Consider the following 21,698-nt stretch of genomic DNA (forward strand, 5'->3'; position numbering starts at 1 on the left):
TCCAGCTCCCTCTGGATGGCAACCCATCCTTCAGGTGTGACAGAAGAAAAGGAAGATACCTCATTGCTGTCCACATGAGGCCAATACAGGAAAAAAATTAACAAGTAGGCATTAGGTGTGTTGCAGAAAGCAAAGCAGACTTCCTTTTTCTGGTCTGCCAACACACAGCCATTTCTCACTAGCTGTTTAGATATTCACTCATCAGATTCAGAAATGAGGCATTATAACAATATATCATGGCCAGTCCATATACATCACTTGATGAAAGAAACCAGCTGGGTCATATCAAACCATATTTCCTGACATTTTTCAGGAAGGATTTATTTTTTCTCCTAAGTTATTATCCTCTTCAGGAAGCAGACAAAACAAAGATTTGCTGTGCAGCCAGGGGCAAATCTTACAGGATTTGTGCAACGCATGTAGTGTAATGACTGGGGAATGTCATGGTAACCATATTCTGGCCCTTTCTTGAAACAAAATTTTGGCCTTTTGAAGTGCTGAAATCCTCTTGCAGGTTGACTAGATGCTTGGGAGAAATCCACTGTTTTTAAGGATTTGTAAGAAACTCCACTTGCAGAGGAAAGCAGTAGCAGACAGTCTGACTCACAACCAGAGTCTCTGAAAGATATCCAGCTTGCAACAAGCTGCCTTGCATGACAAAATTTGACATCTGCCCCCTCAGAGGAGACTTGCTACAAAAATCTCTAAGTATGCTTCAGGATCTGAAGATCTCATTGAGATACCACCACGCTAAGTGCTCTGTCATGCTAATCTGAAGAACTGGAAAAAAACAAACAGAAGAAACAAAGAGAAACAAAATAAAAGAGATTGCAATAAAATCTCAGGAAGGCATGGTGTGGCAGCAGTTACATAGTGCTGAATACACATTTTAAATTGTCTTCATTTTTGTAAATTTTACCTGCCTTCATTCAAAACACCTGGGCCACAGTTTGGCAGAGGGAGCCACCAATCTTTATTCCTAGATAACGTCAAAAGAAAGTTTTACTACAGATATGAAGACATGAGTTCTGTAAGTCTGTGTATAAGGAAAAACAAATCTAGGCTGATATCACAGACAAAGTGGATTCCACATAGAATTTCTGGAATTAGAAGTAGTAGAAAAAACACTTTCAGGAAGGAAGACAAGCCCAAATTGAATGGGAGAAGCATCATACAACTGGAAGCATTAGTAATGTAAGTACTGGCACCAGTGGGATGCCTAAAACTTCCCAGCAGATTCACAGCTCTCCATCTGCACCTTGAAGAATGGTGTATTAAGACATCCTAGGTGTATTAAATATATCTGACACAGCACAACTTTTTCAGAAGATCATATAAATAAGGCAAAACCACATGAAAATCATGAAGTAAATCCTATACAATAATTACTGGAAACAGTGTGGGAAAAAATCCCTTGCCATTTTTCTTCCCTAGACTCAGAAAAAAACAGTTTTATAGTAGAATGAGGAAGTGATGACAGTCAAGCAGTTTGACTTGTCAGTACAGAAACTTTTCAAAGATTCCCTCCTGATTTTTGACATGATAATACTCAAGATATAGGGATCAGCTCAACAACCCCAAAATATTTTTGGGGAAGATTTTATGACTTTAGAACATAACTGAGTACTGTAACTTGTCTCCCCTTTGTGTGGGGGAAGGAGACTACCCATTACCATAATTATGGTGAAATAAGATTTTATAAAATATTCTTGCAGGGGCACCAAATTGAATTAATGTTCTGGAGTTGTCTTCTGTTGCCCATCCCAGAACAGCAGGAGGCAAAATGTCAAAATACAGCGTTGAAATTGCTTTTAGAGATACCAGCACCTCTTTCACCTGCCCCAAAAAAATGATAAAAATTTTGTTAATGAAAGACGCATCTTTAACAGCCCCATAATCCTTAATAATTGCATCCACTTTCGTCTTTTTAAGGCAAATTTGATTTGTCTGATAGGTCAGATAAAGAAGCCACTTCTTTTCAAATAATAGAAGATTTCTCAAGCTCACTGTCTGTGCTGTAGGGGTGGACTTGTGGAGAAGAGGCCTTGGTAAGTACAGTCTTTTCCCTTGGGAACCACTATGATTCACTGAATACCACTGGCAAAGACTTCATACCAGGGTCTCCACAGTGATCAGTGATTCTTTCCTTTTAATTCAAAACAGCAGTGAAAACTCCTTTTCAATGAGGGCCAATAAAATCCTTTTTTGGTAAGTTAATAGAGCAGACTCCTCAGGGCAGACTTGGGGTTACTTGTCACCTTCAGTTCAGTGGAGTTGTCTTCTTGCATTACAAGTGCAGAGGAAGACTCAGAATCCAACAATTTTGAGATCAGTCTGCATTTCCCAACAACTCATCTCTAAGTCAGCAGGGAAACTTCATTCTTTGGAAAAGGACAGCAGTGTTCTACAGTGGGAAGAAACAAGTTACCAGGCTCCTTAAGACATGCCGTGGTTGTGCACATTCACCTTGAAGGTGCTCTGTACTCGAGCTCTTTGGAAAACAAAGACAGCAAGAAGCAAAATGTGTATGAATAGCATAACTTTAAAACTTCAGTTAATGGAAAGGGTTTTTTTCCATATTTACATAATTAACCATTCACAAGGATTGTATTATGGATGACTTCCATATAGCAGCCTACTTTCCTCCAAAATCCCTGTTTGTCTAGAGGTGGATCTCAGTGTCCCTTATGTGCTTTTAAAAGTTTCTGAAAGCCTCTGCAATATATAGTGCCCACCCAGGTGAAAGCATACACAAGTTGCATGTGACAACTTGGCATATGTCAGCAACAGACACTTTTCTTGAGAAAACTCAAGGACCACAGGATGAATTCTGGTGGAACATGCCATTATCAGAAAAGTAACTTTGTCCTGGCTGTTCTAGTAGTCTGTACTGCAACTGTCAAAATAAAAAACCCATACAAAGTCAGACTGCAAGACCATCTAGCTTAGCCCTTGTTGGACAGAGGTCAACAGCCCATGCCTGATGCACAAGTTAAAAACTAGAACAGCCCATTGTGAGATTTCCCCAGAATAGTAATTTGAAAAATCTTAGAAACTTCCTGTTTTCCAGTGTTAATATTTCATATGCCCTGCCAGATTACTTTTTCATGGATTTGTCTACTTGTCTTTTCAAACCACATACTCTTTTTTTTGTATTCACATCTTGTAACAAGAAATTCCATAGGTCAAGTATATACTGTGTAAAAAAAGTTGCTATCTCCCCCCACTTTATTTTTTTTTCTTTGAAACTTGCACCTGTTAGTTTCATTTGATGCTCCTACTTCTAATGGGCATGATTGTGAACTACTGCTCCTTTTTCAACTTCTCCCTTACATCTCTTTTCCAATTAATCACTTTCTGCATGAAGAAAACTATGAATGTTAAACTGTTGGTATAAGCAATCTCAGTTCTGTAAAGTAAAATAAGGTTCTCCTGATGTCAAGGATGTCTCAGCTCTAGAAACATGAGGTTCTAGAAGAAAAAAAAAGCCCAGCCCCAGATTTAAGTAAAGCTCAGAAGCTTCTTTTGGAAGAAACTTATGACAGAACCATGAGAATAATGTGTTCAGAAAGGAAATAATTTGAAGACGATCAATCAACCACTCACTGCAACCAAAAAAATCCAACTATGCACCAGCAAATAACCCATTCAGATTCAAACAATGAGCCCAGGGTTATCAGCAAATATAGAACTGACTGAGGTAAAAAGTCTTTGGCAGTTTTATCAAGTAATCTTAAAAAAATCTTAAAAAAAAAAAGGGAGACAGACTACTTTTGTTGCCAGCAAATAATCCAAAATTATGGGAAGTGTTGTATTAGTACACGGTACAGGTCTTAGAGAATGCACGCTGAGAATCCAAGTCTGTTATGTTAAGCCATCTGTACATCAATGAGCTCCTCAGGTAAAGAGGAATGGTCTAGCACTGCCAGCTATTCAACTCCATGCAAATGGAGAGTATCTGTTATGAGGAAAAGGCACAGCACTGAGATTCCTACTAGTAAACAAAGGTCTTGACACCAAAACTTCCTTCCACAATGTGGAACAGTATTAGAGATACATCTGTTGACCTTGCAGGCATCATAGTAAGGAGCATTTCCAAGAAATCATGATTGTCCAAAAACATACCTAGTTTTGAGAATAGAAATTTCAGTTTATCTTGTTGGCATCCAAGACTAAGTGGTTCGTCTAGGGTCAGAACATTATCTTCCCATTGATGGCACTCACATGTCTTGTGAGGCTGTTTTAAAAGTCAAGATAAAACATGTGAAAAAGAAACTTGATATTTCACAAACTGAGCACAGGTCAGCTCTTCTGGAAAGGAAGAGAATTTAATAACCCTGCCCTTAATTTTTATGTCATGGTACGCTCATCACCTAAACACAGCACAAATGCTGTATGAACTCGTCATTAGCTCAGCCCCCAGGACTCTGATGTGCACATTACTGCTTTCAAGCCTGATTCTCTGTCACTAGAACAGGCTTTGTAAGTCAGAAGTGATACAAACATCACAGAAGAGGGGGATCCTTTGGTAACATTTTTCACTGTCACCACTGAATGACTGTTCGGGATTTCTATTAGTAATTGTCTTGCAGTGAAGAAGGACACTTCTGATGGAACCATTGATGAATACAGAGAAAAAATAAACCACACTTGAGGAACACATACCTGTACTCTCCTTGTGCAACTATTATATATCCAAAATGGTTTGCTATTCTACTTCCCTCCCTTGTAGTAGAAAACACTTCCTGTAAAAGGCCTTCTCTCCCAAGATGGGTGGGAAACAGTTCTGTGCTTCCCCACTGAATCTCTTAACTGCAGCACTAAGAGGCTTATGGAAAGGGACAGACATGGACGTAGCAGAGCTGCAAAGAGACAAAATACATGTTACCCTTCAGTACACAGTACCCACCATGCACAGACATACGGACTCCAGGCTGAAGAATACAGGGGGTGGAAAAATAAGCAGCTGGAATTGCACAATTTGTTCCTGACTGTCTATTGCATGTGTTCCCAGTGTATCAGCATTTGTGTTCAGAGATGGGATCAGCAGATGCTCAAGACAAAGGAATACTGCTATGTCATTTGACACTCTGGCTGAGCACATCCTGAGAATAAACAGGAATTCATGGTCTAGGTGTTTGGCTTCAGGTAAAGGATCAGTCTTGATACTCCTTGGTGGTTGTTTTTCATTTGTCAGAAGCAGGAGAAAAATCTTCTCAGGGAAAAGGATGCAAGTCCTCACTGCTCCTGACAAAATTCATCCCTTCAAAATAAGGGTCTTAGACTGCACTGTGCATTTTCCTGAATATTTAAAAAATCTCGGAGACAGGATATTTAATATACTGCTACTAAGTCATTACAGTTACAGATGTGGGGGTTGGCTACATCTAAAATGCAATACAAAGAAGTTGAGGAAAAATGTCTGTAACCAAGTTCAAATCATTATCCCAAAATGAGTGGGTGAGACTGGCAAAGCTGACAAAACAATTCACCCGTGTTCATAATAAGCCAGCACTAATCAGTAATTTTCTTGACAAAGATGTAAGAATGTTGCTTTTGACAATGATTCCTATAAGACAATCACCTTTCCTGAGCTAACTAAACCTTTATCCTACAGACCTCTCTACAATTTTCAGTAGTGGCTGTGATAAGCCAAACAAACCAACTAGAAAACAAAAGCAGAGATGAGAGGTCCATAAGGATGTATATCCTACAACTACTCAATCCTGTACATAAAATCCAGTAGAATAAGGATAAGATCAGATCCTTTGGGAGGAAGAAAGGAACAGAATTGTTATTTACTGAAGCTCAATCTTACATGGAAACAGTCCCTCCGACCAAGCTGAGGCAACAGCCAATACCAGCATAGGAGAGTAGGCTGTGAAAAGACAGACCTAAGGTCCTGAAGCCCACAGCTGCTAAGAATGTGCACAAGTCTGAAATAACAACTTCTGTAACTAAACTTTCACTAGTCATGAGCCAACAAAAATGTGAAGAAAGTGAATGTGATCATGACTGTCTAATGGAAATGAAAGATAAACTAAGGAAGGGAACAGCTGTATCAGAGAGCTGCACTTCAGACAAGTGAAGTATTCAGTGTATCACGAGTGAGTGTACCAGAAATAGAAAAATGCATGTTCTGTCCTATTAATTCATGCCTGAAGTGAGTGATGCTGAAACTAATAAGGTATGAACATAATTATTTAACCTTCTCACAATTTGTCTGGTCTTGAGTGACAGAAAATATGTGGAATTCAAGAGTGAACATGAACATAATCATTTCAAGAGAAAACACCTTCCCTCTCTGACACAGTTTCTTTTGTCAGTCCTCTGGGTTGATCACTATCTACTTGTCAACATATTTGAATGATCTCTTAACACTGACTATACAAACTACAAAAGACAGAGGAAAGTAGAGTAAGAAAAGAGATCAAACAGGATGTCGAGTCCAATCTCTGAAGACTCTGATACAAGCAATAGAACATTTTTTACCTTTGAGAACTATCAATCACATCCCTTGCTGTTGGACAAGGCAGAAGTTGCAAAATACTGAGTTTTCCTTTAACTTGGCACCAACAAAGAGCCAGAGCTGAAGCTGCTTCCTGCTCATTTTAAGGATGGATGGATCTTCTCTCCAATACAATTTCCAGCTGCTGACATTGTTTTCTAACACAAGCAAATTTTAATAACTCTAGGCAAATTTTAACTGGACTCCTTCACCAAGACACTATTGCAACTGATAAGAGCCACCTGGGCCTTAGGGTTCAAGCCTGGGTCTGAAAACATCAGCCAATTTAAAAAGTTTACAAGGTCTAAACAAACACAAATCAAAATACAAAATAAGCCACACAGAATACAAGTATCTTACAGTGAAATAAAGACAGATTTAAAATCCTGTCCAGTATAACAACAGCAAATATTCTGGGTGTGTGAATTAATAACTGAAATTATAACCAAAACAAACAAATGAAATTACTTTATTTAAACTGTTAATTTCTATGGCTCTGTGCCAAAATTCAAGATGGCAACCAATACAGACATCTCCAGTCACATGTTCTAATATTTTTCTCTGCTGATGGTTGCCATGTGATGAAAGTATGGAATCTTGGCTATTACCAGACTAGAACAGATTGAAATGGCTGAGCAAGTGAGACTTTACGTTCAAACCTGGACTTTAGGAAGAATAGCTGCAGGAAAGATCTCACAGTTAGTGATCTGTCCTTTGAAGGGACAAAGACTCAGCAGCAGAAGCTCTCAGACACATTCATTCATTCATCTCAGCTTGCAGGTGTATCACCACAATCTGCTTTCACAGATGTTTAGATACTCTTTTCAGTGGGTTGTTCTCTCACCAAGGCCTCCTCTTCTCTCTTTTTTGCCTGATATGGGAATGTGATGGCGTGAAGTCACTGCTGCTGCTTCTTCCATTGTCCACTGCTTGAAGCAATTCTTGGGATTCCTCACCTGGAGTTCTGTGTTAATCCTTCTCTGTGAGCAGAAGATGGGAAAAAAAACCAAAGTTTTTTTACTCAAAGATTTCAAGTAATCATGGAGGACTGTTTTACAGGGAAAACTGATGCCCTGCTCTGCAAATCTCAGGCATCACCAGAAACCTGGGTGTCCTTACCACACAACCTCTCTGCCACAATAGATGAGATCAGAGACCAGTATAACAAAACCTAACTTAGTAAGCTACTGTGTGAAAAAGTAATCTTGGTATTCCTTTCAAGCATCAGAATACCTTCTTCACTCTTGCTTCTGACTCATGTGACTCATCTCTTCACATGCACCCTCCTCTAAATCTTTCTCCCATATCAGTATGCTTTCTTTCTTTCTTTGGGTCTTTTACTCATTTGCTTGCATGGGAGTCTACTTCCCCACTCCAACACATGCTGAGGACCTTGCTGCAGGAGAGCAAAGGGTGTGAAAGGTTGATCTTTAAAAAGAAACAAATTGGGAATATGGAATTTAGCCCCCTCCCCCACCCAATTATTATAAAGAAACAGTTTTGATTTCTACATACTGCAGCATTTTACTATTTCGGCATATTATGGGAAAACGTCAATGTCATCTTCACTTCTTTTACTTAAACATCCTTAGACAGCCCTTTAAAAAGAAAAAACCAAAACACTTAGAAATGTACCAAGTTTATTTTGGACAGCTTGCATTTTACATCTAATCTAGTAGGTAAAGCTTGTCCTGTGTATTTGGCACATCAGCTTGCTCCTAAACATGAGTGACATTTGTTGAGAGATGTGTATTAAAAATATTGCTATATTTAAAGAAAATAGTCACTCTCCTTGAGAGCCCAGCATACAGCCAAACATCACAGAGCACAGAGGATCTGGAAAGATGTTTAGAAAGTGGAATTGCCAGCTATGTCACCACACAGAAAGTTTGAAAACTGAAGAAGGAACCAAAAACCATGTGCATTAAGACGGGATACCAGTCCAGAAATGTATCCCTTGGCAGTATGCTGAAATTAAGGAAACAAAGGCCCATGAGAGAAGGCAGCCAACTTCAACCTCATTTTTCTGTTTTGAAGTTGTTTGTGCCTTCCTTTTCCTAGAGAAATGCATTGCACAGTTTGTCTTTTCTCACAAACTGAGTTAAAATCACCTTCCTTGAGTTATTGTATATTCTTGTACCTCAAGGACTCGGAACAGAGAGGGGCATTCCTATGTCTACAAGTAAATATGTACGTTCCTATCAAGAGTGGAGCTTGTTGCCAATTCAGTAATTTCATAAATATGAATGTATATAAAGCTCTGAAGTTTTTCAAAGCTATTGGTGAGCATTCCACCCCCTTGCAGTTGAGTATTTGGAGGTTCTGGTTGAGTAGTGGGAACAGAAAAAGAGCTCATTGGTGACAGAAGCCAACATTAAGGGTTGATTCTCTCCAGTGATAGTCATTGCAGTGAATCACCACATACAACAGCATGAGCCTCCTTTATTCTCTGCCTGCCATGAGGTCTCAAGTATCTGCCCATATGTCTGTCCACATGTTTACACACTATTATGTCACCCATGACTGCCCCTCAAAAACTCAGAACAGTCACAGTGGGAAGAAAAGGATTACCTCCCTTTTATGGACATGATTCTGAGTCACAAGAAAATCAAAGGAGTTGCATGAAGTCATTTAAGAGATATCTGCACACTAAAATTCATTGCCATATAGACTTTCCCAGCATAGATGTACATAGCCTTGCTCACAAACCAGCACCTAATCTAGTGTGCTTCCAAGCTGCAGGAATAAAACAGAAACAAGCACAAGGCTAGGCGACTGTACTGGGTCACGAGCCTATGCTATTATTTTTTACAGCTAGTTTGGACTGTTTCATCTTACCCACAGAAAATTTGTGGGAGAACTGAGCAGCTTTACTGAAGTCTCCTGAATCAAGTATTGAAAGCAGGAACTTTCTCCCTGAAAAGCTAAGATTATCCTAGAAATTCAGATTTTTTTTTTATTCCAGAGTAAATTTCTGATCTTAGAATGATGCTTAGCATTCTCTTGATAATACATAGGATAACTAAGAAAGGCAATAAATAAATGGGGTTTATTTATATCCATGGGTGACTGACACTGGCAAGCCAGGACAGCTGACAACAGAAAGCCAGCCCTCCCTCCCCCATATTTTGGGCACAATTTCAACCTGACTTGTTGGACCAGGCAGGCAAGGGAAAGCAGCAGTTCCAAGCCATAACAATTTTCTTGGGGGGTGGGGAGGTGTGGATGTCTGAGTGTGTGTGGGGAGTGTGATGTGTATGCCATGAACAGTACATACAACTGTATTCCAGAGAAGTCCTCCTGCATAAAAAAGCAGCGAGCAGACTCACTGACTAGTGGAAGTCAGCATGAGCCTTCCTACTGCCCATGTTAAAGACACCACACACTCATCTCATCTGCTAATGCCCTTCTGTACATGACAGCTTTCTTTCTGATTTCTCTTATTCACCTCTCTACTCCGTGGTTCACTGTGGCTCCCTCTTCTTTGGCTCTTCCCCACATTTCATTTCATAACTTCAGATACACATTTTAGCTTATTCACACACATTTTGGCTTCTATTTTTAGCCTCAATAAAACAACGCCAGATTAAAACAAAATCCAATTTGGATGGGCAAAGTCATTCCCTCTATAGGTAGCTTAATGCCAAAGGACCAGATGTGAGACAGAAGCAGCCAAAATATTATATAATCTCTCCTGTGTCTTTGCACACCTGATATTGAAGGACATTTCCAACACAGCAAGGAAACACAGGCAGCTCGCCATCACCTCACTACTAAGAACAAGCAGTGCCCAAGTCTCCCGTCGGGCAAAAATGCCAACTGCCTGCAATCATCACTTATCCTGCTTCTGAGTTTGTCAGAAGCAAAGGCTCCTAAAATTCAAGCTGAGTTCTAGCTCTTAGATAGGGAAGCTGACTCTAAAGACTGTTCTTTCCATTTTCTCCTGCTTTCTCAGGAAGAGTCCTGAGATGTGGAGTGTCCTTTCAGTGGCATAAGATCAGCAGCAACAGGAAAAAACCCCTTCCTTTCACAAAAGAAAGGCAAAAGGTTGATTAAAGATGTGAGAGGCAGGTTGATCTCACAAGTTAAAGAATAAATGTCATTTCTGATGATTAGAAGTGAACACCAACCCTCGGTTCTATCTGAGAGGCGATGGCTGAGTTGGATATTATCATCTGAGAAGGGCCTGGAATGCTGCTTCTGGCAGCACTTTACACTCTGCTGAGGCTTAATGAGACTGACATACACTTTTCTCAGAACTCAAACATAGTCATGTCCTGCTGATAACTTGTATCTATTTTAAAGGTACTGATTCAAAACATCAATATTTGCTCATTGTTAGTCATAAGAGAATGGTTCCCTGTCCCTCCAAAGAGTACTAAGAAATGGGGTAATAAGAAAGCCTCTTTACCATGCTCCTTTCCCTTCAGGCCCATCTGGTACTAGAGGCTTGTGTGTCACTAGCTGACATGGGACTGACTGATCAAGTAAAGAAGGGAGTGAAATTATTTTTACTCCCTTCCTGTGTGCTCTCTTCATAAAACTGTGGAAGTCAGTACGGTAAGAGAGAAATTATTCAGGATGTTTCTGTGATGCATTAAGAAAACAATGGCTTTAGGAAGATAACTATAAGAACAAATGTGCAACTAAATATCCTCCATTGTAACTGATTCTTTGCCCTCCCAAAAAGGGAGGCACAATAGTAGGATTCAACTCAAGCCCAGCTTTCCGAAGTATGATAAAAGGGACTAATTCTGTTTCTCAATGATCCTTTCTCTGCATGGAGACAGCATTACAGAGAGATACTGACAGAGCTGCTGTTAGCAAAGACTACATGCAGGGCGAGAGTCTGCACCAGAAAAGTTTGATGCAAAATGCTGGATATCACACAGGAGCTCCCTCTTCAATGATCCACCCAGAGCTTCTCAGCCAGACAGGTGGTTCTGAAAGGATTTATGTGGAAGAGCTCATCATGAGTCCATTCCTGGACTAGGATAAGTAATGAAGTGACATCAAAAGTTTCTCTTTTGTGTCATAAGATACCTTGTGCCTGGGTCTTCAAAGCAGTCTGAGGTAGAGGTTACTTGAGGTGCCCATTTGAAGGTCATCTTTTGAACTGAAGACCATTTGTGCAGTCAGTCACAGCAACAACACAGAGAACCAGGAGGGTGGCAAATGAAGACTGGAATTAACAGGATTACTGAGAAGGAGGAAGTGTACCAGCAATGTGCTGCGTAGAAACCTGAGTGATTTCTATTCCCAGCTGCTCCTGATGAAGGATTTGGACAGTGTGGTGAGACCAGCTGAAATCATAGTCAAGGTTCCTCCTGGGAACGTGGTAACAACATAAAAATAAACACATTGGTGTTCAACAATCTGCTGCTTTCCAAGGCTGCAGGGAACCTGGCAGAAGCTGAGGAAGTCTGGACAAGGCTGGGCAGCTGGGAATTCCACCCCACTGTAACAAATGGCTGGAAGACTGACACAGGCCATGCACAGTGGTAACAGTGCATATTACATCCCATCCCCACCCTTTATGCTCCAAGAGAGTTGAGACATTCTCATTGATAAAAGAATCTCCAAATTCCACATGGTTTTTTTTTTGTTTGTTTAGATCTGGCAAAAAATATGAAGTAATTGTATGTGTCTTGTTTATATGCCTGCTGTGTTTACTTGCCCTTTTTTCCCTGGACCAGGACAATTTAGAAGCTTGTATATTTGCACACCTGCTAAAGGAATCTAAAGAGGCTGCATTTCAAGAATAATGTTCAAGCTGTGGGTAGGCAACAGTCAGTCAAGACTTAGCACCTCCAATGCTAACTCTTATTTCAGGTCTCCAATAACAAGACATATACCAATATGAACTTGTTTTGAAGGTCCATACAATAATCTTGGATAAAAAAAAAAACTTCAGAAATAGTCTACTTGTAGATTTTCTGTAAAATGAAAAAAATCTAGAGCATGCTAGATGGTGAGAAGAGTGAGTACAAAAGTGCTCGTTACTGTCACTGGTTTACAAGCAGGCTCCATTCACTGCTCCACACTGGACCACACTGCTTACAGACCCATCATATTTGGATGGCATTCAGACACTGCTCTCCACCTTAGCCTAAAGAAGGATATCACTAGAAAATTAAGAACAGCAGCCTGTCTTCTACATGGATTAGATCCAAACCATTTTATTAATCCCCATATTCTTCTAGTCTCTTTGCAGTTCAGGATGCAGTTTTAAGCCCTTACAGATGATAACACACTTTATTTCAAAGAGTTGCATACTTTATGGACTTGGCATTCATGCAGATACAGGGGCAGGTGAATGTCTAAAATAAACAGACAACTGTTCATCACCCTGCAACCCAGCACAGCTACAGAACTGAGAATCATGGGAAATATAATCCAGTCTATACCAACTAGCTCAAGAAGTTTCATCCTAGTTTCAGACTGAGTTTTGACACTCACTTTCTGCCTCAAGTATTCTCCAGAGAACTAAAATACAAATAAATTAGTTTTGGGCTCATGTTTTCAACCAGACTAGGTAGACATCCAAGACTTTGCATGAATTAGCAGTCTTCACTGTCAAACTTGAAATGCATATTATTAATTTTGACCTCTAATTCTTAAGGGTTTTTTTCTCCTCCCAGCAGATACAGTGGAAAAGTTATGTGGACACTAGTAATATAAACATCAGCACAATAAAACTGCATTACTGTTAATCAGTCTGATAAAGGAAAGATTAAGGTCCTGTCAAGTTTGGAGCCATCAAGTCTTGCACAGTTTTAACGATTCATGTTAGTAATTATATAGTTTATTAGTACCTTATGTTTTTGTCATAGCAAAACAGAACCTCAGAGGTGTTCTGTCTTCTGAAGCTTTTAAAATAAAAATGTCACAAACTCTAAAGAAGCTGGCAGCAAATGAAGGACTAAAGCCTAAAGAATACAGGTGTCATTCATACAGCAACTCAACAGTTGCTGTTAACCTTTGCATATCAAACCAAACCAAATAAAATCAACTTGAGCATCTACTCTACAGCTGCACTGAGGGGTTAACTATACTTTCAGACTGTTCCTATCTCCAGACTCTTGCAGACAAGAGTCCAATTCAGGAACAGAGAAGCTGCTTGGGACTATGCTGCTATATTTTCATAAAGTGCTCTTCATCCTCTGGTCTCCCCAAAACCTCCTCTGTGTTAGTATTTTCAAAAATGAAAAACAATCAATAGAAACAATTTCGAATTTTGAGAACGACACATAACTACAAAAATTCGTTGGTATTTCTTGCCAGCTTGTTCAAAAGCTAAATTCTGGTGGAAAAATGACTTTTTTTTTCTAGACCTTCACTTTCTGGAGAAAACAAATTCACACACTATTTATCTAATGCCACTAGAGAAGAAAGGAAAATAAACCAGCAAAACATGGCAAAATGCCTCCATACATCTTATATTCCTAAAATATATAGTAAAACAAAAATGACCAGCCTGACCATCATCTGAAGTCAAGCACAGCCCCCATATACCAAGCACAGGTTCCTAAAGACAACCTGGACCTGAACAAAGAGCTACAGTACTTATCTTAGCTGTTACTCAGCAAGCTATACTCTGAAGAAGACTTTGAAAAGAGAACCGGTTCCTTAATTCAAAATCACCCTCCTTCAATAATACTAACTGAATTGCTGAATTCCACAAAACAGGAAACAATCAATGTCATGCTGAGGGACCCTCAAAGTAACACAGAATAAAAAAAGCAATGTGATAATGGCTCTATTTTCAGAAACCCACTAGCAGCTGGGTCTTCAGTGAAAACTCAGGTCACAGCAATTTAAATGTTCCCTAGAGGTAGTAATTCTTAGTATTTCTTTATGAGAATAAACCCTGCTAAACTTCCACAAATTTTGCTAAGAACCTGTCTCTTCAGACACTGCAAATAACCCCCATTTGCTATCTTTCAAATTTAGATTCCTGTCTGTATAGAGTCATGAGGCTCTCTGCCTTCTCTCTCATTACACCAGTGACAGACATCTCCCACAACTTCTGCCTCTGTGAAATTAGGATGAGGCTACTTTCATTGTAGTGATGGTTTGTTTCAGGATCCTGAGCTACCTTGCAGAAATGCTGACTTTTATTTTCCCTTTTATTTCAAAGGATCTGTTCTCAAGAGCCTGAGCCAACTGCACAACAGTGTCTACAGCTGCTACTTTACAGTTGCAGCACTAACCATTAGTGAACTGTCTTCTGGACAGTCTAGTTAAAAGTTTCCATACTGCCAGATTCTCTCTTCCATTGAGCAACATCCTGGCTTGAGGTAAGATCACTCGTGACACTTTTATGCTTCTTCACAGAGCCCCATAACTATTCTCAGATGGGCTGTTAGAGCAGAAGGCCTATTCAAGCTTCTCAAGACATTTCTGATCATCTGTGTGTATGTGTTTATACACAGGTTCTGCCTCGTTCCTCTTTTATATCTGCAGTTTTTCACAGCCTTCTATCTTTAAATGCTTGCAGTTTATTCTGTGATTTGCTTTATGACTTGTGTGTCCAACCTCTCCAGTTGGTATCTAAGATACTAAATACATGTGAAACAGTAACCCCAAGTAAACTGCTGCTGAGGGGAAATTGGGGCCCTAGTGTAAGCAATGAATGGAGAGAGTGAAGAAGAAAAACATCTGTTCCTGCAGCAAGGACTACTACTGCAGAGTAGTTTCTGAGACACAAACTGGGCACAACAGCCTCTGACACATACCAGTAGCTTGGTGCAAAGCTGAAGAAAATATCATTCCCCAGTTTCAAAGAACAAACATTTTGCTCTAGTTAGTTTAATCACGGTAACATTTAGCCCTGTTCTTGGAGCTATGGGTCTCTTTCAGCAGCAGGAAGCTTTGAGTGACCCACCCACCATGGCTGTACGAGCCTACCCCTAGCCAAACCTGGGTTTTACCTAAGCCCTGATACTCTCAGTTAAATAGCAGCCTAACCCTTTTTTCAGCTTCAGAGAGGGTAGTTTAGCACAATGCAGCTAGACCAGTTCTACAGAAGGAAACATGAGCTGAAGTTCTCAATTCTCACTGGATTACAAGTATTCACAGAGGAGTGACTACCCTGAATTTCACAGTTGTTATCTAGCCTCTATTATTCCTCCAACTCTGTCTGTTGCATACCATCGTTAATACTATCATCCATCTTCATGCACGTATTGTGTAGGTATTCACAGAAGTGGGCAAGGACAGCAAAATGCTACCTACAGTTATCATGGACACACATAACAGTATCCAGAGGAGATGGAAAGATACTCTTGGAAACGTTAAAATTACAGGGTGACAACTGTAATAGTACTCTTGAAAATGTGAAAAAGAAGGCAGAATCCAGCACACAAACACCTTCACGTTAGTCCACTCAACAAACCATTTTGTCAATATATTGAGAACTTCATTTTTACATTTACTTCTAAATTTAACCTGGCTTTATATACTGTACTAAAAACTTAAATTGCACTATACAGTAGACCAAAACTTTTGATTCAGCTATACACATAATATAGGGTTGACATAATTCTTTGTTTGGATAATGCCATTATATGCCAGAGTACACTGTCATGTTACAGGGTACCATAGGGTATTTTATACTGACTGTGGCCATTCATCCTATAAAATTTCTGGTAGGATAACTGGAGTTTTTGGCAGGTGGTAAAGTGTGGGAGGCAATTTGGAACTGTATGTTAAGCGCATTAGCTGAATGTTTGTGCTAGAGGATCAGAAAAAAAAATCACTGACATAAATAAAGGAAATGTCATATTTTAATTTCAGAGATAAATATCCAAGAGATGAACCCCTCCACAAACTTTTCTTTCAGCCTCTGAAAACATAGAGATCACTGCATTAGTGACATTAAAGTCATGTTTTCACAATTCCATTTCAAAACAGAAGATCAGAAACATATTTTTTCAGAGCATTCTGGAACATAATGTGTCCACATATTCCATAACACGATCACAAATTACTGTGAGCCCCAGGTCGTATGGGTTTACAACACTATTCTCTACCAGCCAATAGGTCTGCAAAAATGACTGGGTCTTCATTTGCTGAGAACTTATCAGCAGATAAACCTGTTTGAATTAATTTGCCTCTAGGGAAAGACAAAGATTTGATTCTGTAACTCTCAGTGATTTTCTATCAGATACTTTCACCTCTACTACTTGACTTCATTATGCAGATGATTCACAAGTCTCAGCTATGTCTTTCTGCACTAAGAGCTTTTCTGCAAGACCAAAGAAAAATGTAAAGTATGTCCTGGCCCTTTATTACAGGCCAAGCTTAAACAAGAGGGTATCTTGAGCCAAGTCTAAAGCAGAAAGGAACCACTTGAGCCAAGGTGGGTTTTTTTTCCCTCCCCAGCCATATTTTAAGGGGGTCTTCCAATTCTATGAAACTCAGCCTATGCTCCCTTCTGTTTAGTCTTTTTAATCCCAGGGGGTATAAATTCCCTGCACAGCTGAACCCAGACTGTTACCTAGGAACCACTACATGTAGAAAAAGCAGCTGTGTTTCTTCTTGCTGATAAGCTTTTTCCCTGCCAGTTCTTGAAAAAGATGAAAGCATCCCAGCATACCCACCCCCACTTTCACGATCTTTGGCACTGTCATTCACCTGTTGAACATGTCCCTGGCTCACAGGGTGCAGCACTGTGAAGGCTGTTCTGGAATCCATTCAGTTGCTTTTCAGTGGAGGTCAACCTAAGAGGTAAAATCATAAAATTAGACAGAGGTAAGTGATATAGCAAGGAAGAATGAAAGTCTCAAACAAGAAAAATGAGAATTCCCCTAGTTTACATAATCTCACTGGGACTGTAACCATGAAGCTGTGCCTGAATGTGGTACAAAAAAGGCAGTGATAGCAACTGACTCCAAAAAGCAGAGCAAGACAAATGAACAGTCAAGCCACCAGGGAAACTTTCATGTGGCTAAAACACTTAATTGTCTCATATGCCTTGGAAGCTGATTCTGGAGAATAAAGAAGATAGTAAATGGTCTTGGACCACCAACATACACTGTAACTAGTAATGCTGTGGTCATCTTAGTCCAATGATTTGAACTAAAGTGATTAAGCAACTGTTGCACAGAAATGCACATGCTGTCAAAACATACTAGATTCAAGAGTTAAGTCTTTGCATCTTGCCTCAGCAGAGAGAGCTCATTTAGCCAAGATTTCTCACTTATCTTGCAAACTGAGATACATGGGATGCATCTAATTTTCAGTAATCCAGTGCCATTCCTCAAGCAGATATCCTATGCAAATCCTTCTGCATTGATCTCAGTACCTGAGTTACAGCAAAACTATACTCTGTAGACTACAACTGCACTTGGACTCAGAAAGATTCATTACCAAACTGAGACCATCTACTCCTGCAGAAAAACTGGGTATACTCACAAGAGAAGGGCAAGCTATACAGCTGCAAGCATCTATTCTGTCCTTAAAAATCTATACGATTATCCTTTTATTCCTGATTTGTTCTCTCCTCCCTTATTCTTCCTTGCTGTTCTTTCTGGCCCAACTTATTTCTGATCACTACAGACTTTTCTGCGAGTACACTCATCTCTGCCAGAGTCCTTCAATCCTTCAGCTCTGCAGTGTTACAGTTGCTGTCAGCTCTTCCCCTGAAGAGCATCATGATCTCCAATCCCTGTGGGATGCCCTGACAACTGACTGTTACTCTCTCTTTAAATTGTAATTCACTGTTTAAACACGTGCAGTTTCTATGGTTTTATCTGAAACCTTTTGCTTCCAAATTTCAAGGTCAGCAAGTTGCCAGAAACCAGGTGTTTCTGACAGCTAAAAGGTCTGTGAGGGACTCCTGCATTTTATTTCAGCTGGATTTCAGTGAAATGAATTGGAGTATACACATGAAGGGAGAGGGTGCAGATACATTTGCATACCACAACCCCTTACTTCAGTCAGTCTTAATTAGAAATGCTATTGTGAAATGTGGTGCCTGTTTCTGTGTTTATTGTCTCCTGGAGAGAATTTTGGATCTGTATTTATGTTTTTCATTGTTTTGGTTTTTTTGTTTTTTTTTTTTCCTGATATTGCATGGTCCTTCTGGAAGCTGAGAATCTAAATGGATCTTTATGCTTCTTACATAGTGGTTCCATGCTCATAATTAGCTTGCCCCCTTGGTTAACACAGCACAACTGGCAGCCAAATTCAGCTCACCCTTCTGTAAGTGGAATGCAAGACTAGTAGTTGAAAAAGTAATCAAGAATGCCAGCAAGTACAATAACAATATAAAAGGAAACAGTCATTCTTCTACCTTATTGTTCAGAGAATTTCTTTATCTCTACAGACTTGCCCTTCTTCTCTGCCTACCCACAACACGGGGTACCTTGATTCTTACAGTTTCAACAGTCACCTCATTCTGAGAGCTCATTCTCAGCTCTGCTCCTGGGATCTCCCATCCAGTTAAGATCACTTCCTCATAGTCTCTGTGCTGTCCTGATGAAAGCTTCAGTGCCAGAACATATTCACTGTTTAAACTGAGGTAATCCCTTTCCACTTTCTTCCTCCTTGGGTTGGCTGAAATCCTACTGCTTTTTCTCAGTTTCCTAATGTCAATGTCTCTGTTGTTTTTGCTTCCACTTCTCCAGTGTAATCCATTGTTATGTTCTCCATTTCTTATTCAATATTAATAAAAACAGTCCCAACTATCCCCTCCATTTAAATATCTATTATTGCTCTTTTCTATCTCCTATTTGGCTAACTCCTCCTCAAAACTGATACTTGGCTTCCTTAATTTAGGTACTAGACTAGCATTCAGCTGCCCAGCCTTGGACTGCAAATTCTGTTCCACAGGTGAAAGATATTTTTTTGACTGAATTTTGAACACCTTTGTTTTAATAACTTATTTCTGGGATTCATCTAAAGGTCCACTGGAACATTTCTACAGATTCATCTAAAGGTCCACTGGAACCAGACTGATCTGACACTAACACACTCACACCACAAAAAGCTCAGATTTGACAAGAGGACAGCAGCAGATGTAAAGACCCAGAGCCAGGGAAGCTTGTTCCTCTTTGTTCTTGGAGGGGGTACCCTGCATGTGTATCTGTGTGTATGATCTGAGGCTAGCCAAGGGCTATGAGCTACAGGTCTAGTGAGCCCAGCTGTGTCAGGGTGTTAAATCAAGGCATGTCTCTCAGATGCACTGCTTTTACTGCCAAAAATGTCTGAGGGTCAGGCAGCCTGATTAACCCAGATATTCGGGAGCTGAAAAAACAAGTGTGCTGCAGTACAGCAGCAGCAAAACAGTCAAAGGGGTTCCAGTAACTGTCAGATGGGTGTTCTGCTGCCTGTCCTCTTATCAGTGGGCACTCAGTTTCTGTGTGTGATGTACCTAGCTCACTAAAGAAATTTCACACATGGGCAATACAGGATACAAAACAGAGCCATAGTGTTTTACAGGGCCTCACTCTGTGATCATCATCTGCTTTTGGCACATTTGCTAGGCTTGGCCAGTGGATCCTAGAAAAGCTGGCTACTTCTGTGTCCAACTGCAGTCAGAACTCCTCCCCACTCTGGGATGGATTTCCTGAACCCTAGAGAAATGGATCCCCTCTTACCCTATTTCTGTACTAGTTGCAATAGAGAAGAACTTTGGCTCTTCTACTGCTGGCACCATGTAAAACAAAAGAGCACACAGAAAGACTTTTGTTCTGTGGTGGTGGGACTTGAAAGGAATATTTATTTTGAAAAGCTTCCTGAATAGAGTTGTTATGACATTTACAGAGATGTTCAGTACAAGAAATTATGCCATGCTGATCAATATCCCCAACAGTTTGTAATGTTCCAATCTACTACTGGTAAACTTGGTGAGCTTGGTCTCTCTCTGACAACATCTTGAACAATATGCTCCTTTTCCCCACCTAGCATTTCCTCTCTTTATATACAGTGGTCTAATATTGACAGATCAATTTTTCTAAGATGTTTTCTTTGACTGATGATTCTGTTCACACGTTGTTCAAAGCCTTACTCTTCTTGACACTGTCACAGAGAGAAGGTTTCTGAGAAGTTACTATGTGAATGATAGCACAGAAATGTGTATTTATTACAACTTAGGCATTCCTAAAAGCAGAAAGATTTTTCATCTACCACCAGTTCACTCTTGTGAACAGTTGAGCAAATATATTTTTCTACTTTGCATGCTGTCATCTGTAATGTGAAGACTGTATAACCCTAAATATTGCTTCCAGGGAACATCTGCTTCATTCCATTGCTTATAAATACTGTATCTGTGATCTCTATCTCAAAATATCAGCAGGTCTCTTCATGGTTCATAGAACCACTACCTGACAAAAGTAGTGGCAACATGAGCAGTGGGAAAGACCCAGTCTGACTCTGGGAAAGAAAAAAGAGTTTGTTGCATCAGCTGTTCAAAAACTATCTATTGGTGATACAAGCACATTTGATCAAAACTATAGAGCCCTGTGAGACCATTTTATGGCACTGTATTTCAGCACAGAGCTGCATACTAAATAATTTCTCCCAGTTAGTCTTTTTCCACATCTTAATACGGGCCCCAGTTTTCCACTCTGTTAGTTTAAGCAAGGAGTCCGCTTTGGACACAACCCATTATAAAGTCAACCTACCACCTTCTACAAAAACAAGAGAAGCCAGGAACTGAAAAGACAAAACTGAATTGTCTGGCTGCTCCATTACTTTTTTCCTTTATGTTTCAACCAGGAAAGCGTCCAAGTTACTAGACAGTTTTTGAATTAGTCAGTAATGTTCATCTTTAGCATCTCATTCTGTTAGTAGTTGAGTTTTCTACTTGTTTCTTCCTTTTCTGGAAGCCACATGTGCTGGCTGGGAGAGAATTGATAATGCATGCAAGGAGGAGATAGGTCAAAGAGACAAAGCTGATTTTAGTTTTGTCATCACAGTCCTGGGATGGATTCTAGAAACAACTTCAAAAAGATGATCTTTATTAAGATGTGAAACAAAAGCCAGGCAGTGCAAGAGCAAACAGAAATAAAGTCTGGTAATAAAATAAATATTACAGTAATAAAATAAATATTACAGAAATATATGGGGGGAGAAAGAGACATGAGAGCTTTAACAACAGAATAGGATTAGTTTCATGGAGTCTCGTGTAAATAATACATAGCCCTGAGATCCTCTTTGAGGAAAGATATCAGAAAAACAGCCA

The 21,698-nt window shown here is 39.8% G+C and overlaps 1 protein-coding gene across 4 annotated transcripts in view; it reads right to left on the reverse strand.

Annotated features, from left to right (window-relative positions):
* Positions 1-949: 949 nt before the first annotated feature.
* The window catches only part of TTLL5 (tubulin tyrosine ligase like 5), a 137,976-nt gene continuing 117,227 nt past the window's right edge, over positions 950-21,698 (reverse strand). For 3 of the 4 annotated variants that reach the window (XR_004082625.1, XM_031064178.1, XM_031064183.1), the window contains 2 exons: positions 17,147-17,232; positions 950-7,488 (listed from right to left, as the gene is read on the reverse strand). Coding sequence is in view for 2 of the 4 variants with exons in the window: in XM_031064178.1 (XP_030920038.1) it covers positions 7,478-7,488; positions 17,147-17,232 (97 nt within the window). In the remaining 2 variants the exon portion in view is untranslated. The remainder of the gene's footprint in view (positions 7,489-17,146; positions 17,233-21,698) is intronic. The other variant, XR_004082624.1, reaches the window with a different exon arrangement.

This window comes from Geospiza fortis, unplaced genomic scaffold (genome assembly GCF_000277835.1).
Source record: "Geospiza fortis unplaced genomic scaffold, GeoFor_1.0 scaffold54, whole genome shotgun sequence".
Taxonomy (NCBI): Eukaryota; Metazoa; Chordata; class Aves; order Passeriformes; family Thraupidae; genus Geospiza; species Geospiza fortis.